Raw genomic sequence first — 7,545 nt, 5'->3', positions numbered from 1 at the left:
CGGAGTCGTCCTCCTCCTCGGAGGAAGAGGAGGAGCGCAAGAGGAAGAGCGCCAAGAAGAAATCCAAGAAATCCAAAAAGAAATCCAAAAAGAAAAAGAAAAAGTCGTCCTCCGAGTCGGGCTCTGATTCCTCCTCTGATTCCTCCTCTGGTTCCACCGTCTCCTACCGGAGCACCTCCAGTGTGAAGAAGGGCCCGCGGGCGGCCGGGGGAGAGGAGCCGGTGCGCCCCGACCGGGCCAGGAAGGAGGAGAAGCGGCGCAAGAAGCAGGTGGACAGCCTGATGATGAAGTACCTGTACCGGCCTGAGAGCGACTGAGGCAGGAGGTGGGAGCGGTGTGTGCCTGCAGCATGACCCCGAGTGTGCCACTAACCCTAACCGTGCCCAGGCACCGTTCCGAGCATCCCTGCTGAGGCCGCACGGTGGTGGGAATGCTGCTCCATCCTTGTGCCGTGGGGTTGGACTCCAAGAAGTGCTAATCCCGTCCTGGAGTGGCTGCATGGATCTCTGATGGAAGTTTGGGGTGGGCAGATGGGGCTGCGGCTCCGGGAGGAGCACGTGGTACTAACGGCACCCAGTGTGGGGTGCGGATGTGGGGTGATGTGGGTGAGTAGATGGGGTCAGATGGTTATTGGAGTGGTTACTCCAGTCCTGCACCCCGTCTGTATAGGAATGGGGCTGCAGTCAGCTCACTGGCATCCTGGCAGTAAGTGGTGAGTGGGTTTGGTTGCTTCCTACGGCTTCTGTAGGAAAAGGGCTGGAGGAGAAGGAAAAATCCCTTGGGAATGCTGTTGGCTCACCATCCCATCCCTTGGCCAGGCTGTCACATTGCTGGGCACTGGCTCAGGGCTGGGACACATCTCCATCAGGACGCACAGCCATGGCCAGTCACCCATTTGAGCCCAAACCCAATGTTTTTCGGTACTGCCACCACTCAGTGCGGCTCTCTCTACCCAACAGGAGGGCACGGCCCCATTTCTCACAAACAACCCAAGGAGACGACGCAGCCTCGATGCGTCAGGACAGCGGTTCAACTCCTAACTCCTCTTTCTCCCCACAGCCCCCCGAGCTGCCGGAAACCCTTCTCCTATGACCGATGGGACGAGGAGCTGGATGCCACAGAAAGCACGGAGCGCTCATCCCACAGCCCCACCAGCGATGGCGAGACGGAGAGCCGCACCGCCGAGACCCCCGCGTAGCCCCCACCACCCTTCCCATGGCCCCGACATGCTGGGCTCCTCGGGACCCCCCGGGCAGCCACTATTTCTTTTTTGCACGGTGAAGAAAGGGGAAGGAACACACTGCCATCCCCATCCCTCGTGCAGGGGGGCAGCCCACCCCTCCCACCCCATCTGTCCCCGGCGGCTCCATCAGTTCTTCCTCAGTGCCTGCTGTCTCCTTATTTTATAAGTTAAAATACCCCCCCGGACACCATCCTCCATGCTCCTCATCCCCATTTAGTTGAGCCAAAGACGTCTCTGGCCGGGCCTCGGGGCCAGCCGCCCCACAGCCACAAAGGGGACGTGGGGACGGGGTCCCCCATGGGCAGTCGCCTCCCCTATTGCCCCCCACCCCACCGGTTGTTTTGCACTACAGCTGTGCAGCCCTTCCTACCCCATTCCTTTCCATCCGAAAATAAAGAAACGTCATTTCTGGCTGGTGACGCCTGCTCTGCGTGCCCCATTTTGGGGTGAGGGTGGATTGGTTTTGGAGGGTGGGTTTTTCGTGGTGTGCAGAGCCCCAGTGAGGATATGGGCTGCACGGAGAGGTGAGCCCGGTGCCATCCCCATTCCCACAGGGCGGCTCTGCTTGCTGCCAGGTGCTGGCACCATGGAGGCCCCTTGTACCCCCCCGCCCCCACAAACCAGGCAGTTCCCACCCCTCTCCCTGACATCTCTAAACAAATGGGCCGAGCTCGGCGCTCGCCGCCATTAAAGCTATGCTGCGCTAATGCGCTTTCATTAAGTGGGAGCGATCTAATGATAATAAAATGGCACATTTAACATTAAAACATTTAACTTGACTCCTAAGCGAGTGTGTCTCCCTGCGCTGCTCCAGCTCCATGGCGCTGGCAAAGCGCCTTCGTGTGCTTCCAGGGAACGGCTGCTTGGCAGAGCTGGGCTGGCACACAGTGTGGAGCGGTGGGAATGCAGGGGACCAATGTGTGGGGGTGGCAGGATGTGAGGATGCGGAGGATCGGGATATAGGGATGGTGCTGGATGGGAGGATACGGGGGATGAGAATGCCAGGGTGTGAGGAAGCAGGAAGGCAGGGAACCAGGATAAAGGGATGCGGGAGTGTTGGGATGTGAGGATGGATAGGAGCAGAGCACTGGGATGGTGGGATGTGGGGGACCAGGGTATAAAGATGCCAGGATGTGGAACCACAGGGAACAAGGATACTGGGAATGCTGCGATGTGGGGGTGCAGTTGCAGGGATGCTGAGGTGCTGGGTGATGGAGTATGGCAGTGGAGGGATGCAGGGCACCAGGCTGGTAGGCTTTGAGGACATTAGGATGCAAGGACCTGGGGGTGGTGGTACTTTGGGATGCAGGGATGCACTACAAGGCAGTGTGATGCTTCATGGGCACAGCTGTGACACTGCACCTACAGAGCAGCACGGAGCACACCTGGGAAGCGGCTGATTGTGAATGGAGCCATGCAGTGGGATGGTTCCTCACCCAGGCTCAGCTCGCATAGCAGCTGCCCCACCACTGGGGCCAGTTTGAACCCATGGCCTGCAGGGAAGAGAGGTTTAGGGGTTCAGCCATGCCCAAGGTACCCCAGGGGAGCCAGGACCTACCTGAGAAGCCAGCCCGATGATGATATTGCTGTACTTGGGGTGCTGGTCCAGGATGAAGTCTCCATCCGGAGTGTTCTGGGGGAGCCGTGGGGTGAGGGAGGAGGGCTTGGGGCACAGCCAGGACCCGTAGTGGTGGCAATGGGGACATCGGTCTCACCGTGTAGAGGCAGCTCTCCAGCACAGCCGGCTGTGGCTCCAGCCCAGGCAGGTAACTGCTGATGAAGTTGCTCAGGAGGGAAACATGGGGACGGGGGGAGCCTGAAGGGATCCGGTCCCGCTCCTCGGGGTCAGTGGGGCTGCCATGGTGGTAGCACACCTGGGGACAGCGCTCAGTGGGAGCAAACAGAAGGGACACCGCGGTGCCGCCACCACTGTGCCACACTCACCTTGACCAGCCCAGGGTACTCGAGGGCTGGCAGCCCATATATCCCATGGGGAGCGTAGGGCAGCCCCGTGGCCATGAAGCAGGGGGTGACCGCGCCGCCGCTGCCGGGCTCCTTCTCCCTCCAGTAGCACACGTCGATGCGCAGGGGCTGGGGGCTGCATGTCAGCCATGCCCGTGGCCGTGCCCCCGCCTGTGGCCACCAGGCCTTACCTGCAGTGGCAGGCGGAGGCCCAGCGGTGCCACCACGGCGTTGGTCCACGCGCCGGCGGCGATGATGAGCCGGGGAGCGCGGTACAGCCCAGCAGTGGTGGTGACAGTGATCACTGCTCCGGGATCGATACGCAGCACCTTCTCCCCATCACGCACAGTGCCCCCGCGCCGGCAAAACGCGTCCTGTGTGGGGAGGAAGGGATGAAGGGATGGAACACCCTCCATGTCCCCATCCCTGTCCCTGTGTCGGCACCCACCTGCACCGCCCGCAGCGCTCGGTCTGCCAGCAGCACACCTCCACTTCTGTCCCACAGGGCCACCTCACCGGGACGGGGACGGAGCCCAGGAAAGCGCTGTGCCAGCGTCACCGCATCGAGGACGGCATCGGGCCCCATGCTGCGCCGGCAGCCCTCCAGCTTGGGGTCACCTGGCAGGCCCAGCACCACCAGCCCTGTCCGCCTGCACCCAGTGGCCACATCAGTGGCACCCATGTCCCATATCCCATGTCCTGTGTCCCATATCCCATGTCCCATATCTTGTGTCCCCTGTCCCATCCCTCAACCCATATCCTTTACCCCATGTTCCTTGTCCCCTACCCTCTACCCCCTGTCCCATATCCCCTATCCCCTATCCCATAACCCCCATCCCCTATTCCATTTCCCACATCCCCTATCCCATTTCCCATGTCCCCTATCCCATTTCCCACATACCCTATCCCATATCCCACATCCCCTATCCCATTTCCCACATCCCCTATCCCATATCCCACATCCCCTATCCCATTTCCCACATCCCCTATCCCATATCCCACATCCCCTATCCCATATCCCACATACCCTATCCCATATCCCACATCCCCTATCCCATTTCCCACATCCCCTATCCCTTGTCCCCTCTCACACCACCCCCTTGGTTGGGGAAGTGGAGGCTCGGTGCATGGATGATGCTGGGGTTGATGGATGACACGTTAGCCCCAACCCCACTGCAGGAATCATTTACACGCTTATTTCCTTAATGGTTCTTCCCTTAAAGAGCCCCATAAATAACTGCAGTTCCCTGCCCACATCCCCAGCCCCATTCCCAGGGAGGGGACAGTGCCCAGTGTGGGGTCCCCGTTCCCATCACCTGTAGAGCGGAATGCCCGCCTCGTCCTCCAGCTGCTGCCAGAGGTGGAAGCTGTGGGGCATCATGTGGGCATAATGCTCCTGCGGGTACGCGCTGCGTGTGATGCGGCTCTGCCCATGTGAGCTGCCCCGTGAGTGGGGCAGGAAGAACTGTGGGGTATGGGAACATGGGGGTGGCTGCGACTCCAAGTGTCACCCAGCCCTGCAAGGCTTGGGGTCCTGGCACTGGGGACAGGAGGATGTTGGCTTTGGGGGTGTGGGGGTCCTGGAATTGGGGACAGTGGGGTGCCGGTACTGGGGACAGTAGGGTGTTGAAAATGGGGACACCTGGACCACTGGCAATGGGGATATTGGACTGTTGGCACTGGGGACACTAGGGTTTTGGCTTTGGGGACAGTAGAGTGTTGGTACTGGGGCACCTGGATCCTGGCACTGGTGACACTGGGATGCTGGCACTGACAACAACAGGATCATGGTAATGGGGACATAGGGGTCCTGGCACTGGGGACATTGGGCTGCTGGCACTGGGTACACCTGAACCCTGGCACTAAAGGGACACAAGAGTCCTGGCACTAAAGGACACAGCATCCTGGCACTGGAATACCATGGAATGTCACATGCCTGGGCAGAGGGCAGCCAGGTCCCTGTCCTGCTGATCAGAGCTGGGGACACAGCATCGGGGCCAGGGACATGGCAAGTTTGAGGACATCAGTACCTGCTCCAGCAGCAGCGTGTTCCTACGACGCTGGGCCAGGTGGTACGCAGCAAAGGAGCCCTGGATGCCGGCCCCGATGACGATGGCATCGTAAGAAGTGCAGCGGGGCTGTCCCGGAGCAGCCATGTCTGTCCCCATCCTGTCCTCCTGCAGCTGGGAGCAGAGCCAAGGGGGAGGGACAGGGCAGAGTCCTCCCGAGCGCAGGGAAACAGTTTTTTTTTCCCTCCAGTGTAATTTATGGCCCATAAACTATTTGGCTGCCATCTCCCTTTTTTTCTCCCTGTTGGCAGATAGCAGTGATTTAGGGCCACGTGCCCACACCGCCCCGTGGGACGGGAGATTGGGCAAGCATGTGGATTTGGGGTGGGATTTGGGGACGGGTGCTGCGGTTGGGTTTCTATGGGCACCCTGCGCAGCACGCCTGCTAATGAGGGGAATTAATTTAGAATAGAAGGATGTATAAGGCATTATTTACCGACTAATCGTCGTGATTAGGAAATGCTGAATACCATTCTTTATAGAGACGTGAGGTGGGAGCCCTTGCCCGGTGCTCACTGTGATGTGGGTGCCCGGGGCTGCACAGCCCCATTACCGCAGCACGGCCCCATTACCGCGGTGCGCCGCCCTCGCTTTGATGCCAGGAATAAATGCTCTGATTTCCTGGGGTTTCGGCTGGCTTTTCCGCCGGCGCCCAGCCTTTGAACAGCAGTACCTGCTTCTGCTCTGCACCGGGAAGATGAAGAATAATTAATTATCCATGAAATGTTAAATGGGAAAAATTGAGCTCTTCTCCCACAAACGGCGCGTTAATGGGATGGCGCTTTGGGAAAGCCCCGACGCAGCTCCAGGGCAGCACGGGGACATCTGAGGACACCCCTGGGGACACATGGCACAGCCATCCCCTGCAGTGCTGATGGTCACCCCCAGGGCAGCGCAGGAGCGGGCTCTGACTGTGGCTGTCATGGCACGGATGACCCCAAAAGGCATGCACCCATTGCATGCTTTGCTGTATGTTGGCGTTTCCCAAAGGCTGAGTGCTTCCAGCTGGGTCATCCGTGCTCAAATGACTGCGTGCCCCAATAGGAGCACTGTGGAAATGCCCACGGAGCAGTAGGGTGCTGGGATCCTTCCACCTGCGCTCGCCCTCGTTTGCCTTCCATGGCCCTACACGCCAGTTTGCTTTGTCTCAAAACCAACAGCGCTGAAGCCGGCCGTTCGTTAGCAGTCCAGGTGTGTGCTTGGGGAAGCGTCGGGGAGATTAAAATTATTTGAATATCATAATACTAGAAACATCAGTTTGGCCTCAAAACGCACATCTCCCGAGCCCGAGCAGGGCTGCGGTGCATTAAACATTTATGCAGCTACCGGCGGATCAAAGTTTTAGGTTTAGCTCTGGAAACTCATCACTCCCACCCGCATTGCAGCGGGACAAGAGGAGGCACAGAGGGACCCCCCCTCTGTGCTACCCCTGGGCTGCCGATCCCTATGGAAGGGGCATTTTTCTCCTGGATGCAGTGCACAGAATCAGCTCCCCATGATGGTCCAAGGATTGTGTTTGCCCCCTGCCCATCTCAGCACGCTGTCAGCGCGGAGAGGCGCGGCCATCTGGGCTGCCATGCAGAAGGAGGGGGCGATGAGACAATGAGGCTGAGCTTTATTATTTTTGAACGCACACAAGAGCTGCCCGGCAGCTCCTTGTTGGTGCCAACGCCATCTGCCTGCAGCAGGGATGAGTCCCTCTGGGCCACAATGGGGATGGGGTGCAGGATGAGATCGCTGCCCACGGGGAATGAATGAATGGGGTGGGGGAAAGAGTGAGCTGCTCCTGAACCAGGTTCCTCTGCTTGGGCATGATGAGCCCAGCCCTAACTGGGGCTATTTAGGGATGGGCAGCAGGGGGAAGGGGCCTCATTGAGGCTTCTACCCCGAATATCCACAGACGCTGGGGTTGTTAACAATCTGGGGAGGGGTGTGGGGTGCAGGATGTGACTGCTGCTCATAAGGAATGGATGGGGTGGGGGCTGTGCCCTGAGCCAGGTTCCTCTGCTTGGTATGACAAGCCCAGCCCTAACTGGGGCTACTTAGAGACGGTGAAGGGCAGCTGGGGGGATACCTTTGAGGCTTCCACCCACGGGAATCACTGGGATTTTGGAGAGGGCTGTGTGGGTTGTGCCCCTTCCCCAATCCTTCACCTCTCAAGATTTTCACGCGTCGCACTCGCAGCATTACGGCTCTGGGCAGGGCTGGGGGGGAGAAGTGCAGGGAGGAGCCCCCCGTTCGCCAGCCGGCAGGATTTGCGCGCGCAGCACT

At 59.5% G+C, this 7,545-nt stretch overlaps 2 protein-coding genes across 3 annotated transcripts in view; one reads left to right on the top strand and one right to left on the bottom strand.

Moving 5' to 3' along the window:
- LOC104913965 (NF-kappa-B-activating protein-like) overlaps positions 1–1,662 on the top strand; it is a 2,266-nt gene extending 604 nt beyond the window's left edge. The window contains exons 2-3 of the mRNA XM_010722190.1: positions 6–325; positions 1,060–1,662. Coding sequence (XP_010720492.1) covers positions 6–317 — 312 coding nt within the window. The 3' untranslated portion in view covers positions 318–325; positions 1,060–1,662. The remainder of the gene's footprint in view (positions 1–5; positions 326–1,059) is intronic.
- A 317-nt stretch (positions 1,663–1,979) lies between these two features.
- On the bottom strand, positions 1,980–5,399 carry PIPOX (pipecolic acid and sarcosine oxidase). 2 transcript variants are annotated; one of them, XM_010722120.3, is made up of 8 exons: positions 5,236–5,399; positions 4,522–4,670; positions 3,654–3,855; positions 3,397–3,579; positions 3,188–3,334; positions 2,959–3,117; positions 2,798–2,876; positions 1,980–2,736 (listed from the first exon to the last, which is right to left on the bottom strand). In XM_010722120.3, the coding sequence occupies exons 1-8, from the start codon at positions 5,371–5,373 to the stop codon at positions 2,606–2,608; spliced, it is 1,188 nt and encodes a 395-aa protein (XP_010720422.1). In that variant the 5' UTR covers positions 5,374–5,399; the 3' UTR covers positions 1,980–2,605. The 2 variants fall into 2 exon arrangements, with proteins under 2 accessions (XP_010720422.1, XP_010720421.1); XM_010722119.3 differs by having other exon boundaries at positions 2,802–2,876.
- Between the last annotated feature and the right edge of the window lie 2,146 nt (positions 5,400–7,545).

The sequence above is a fragment of the Meleagris gallopavo genome, chromosome 21 (genome assembly GCF_000146605.3).
Source record: "Meleagris gallopavo isolate NT-WF06-2002-E0010 breed Aviagen turkey brand Nicholas breeding stock chromosome 21, Turkey_5.1, whole genome shotgun sequence".
Taxonomy (NCBI): domain Eukaryota; kingdom Metazoa; phylum Chordata; class Aves; order Galliformes; family Phasianidae; genus Meleagris; species Meleagris gallopavo.
The sequence above is the reverse complement of the archived record's forward strand: the minus strand, read 5'-3'. Positions and strand labels throughout refer to the sequence as shown.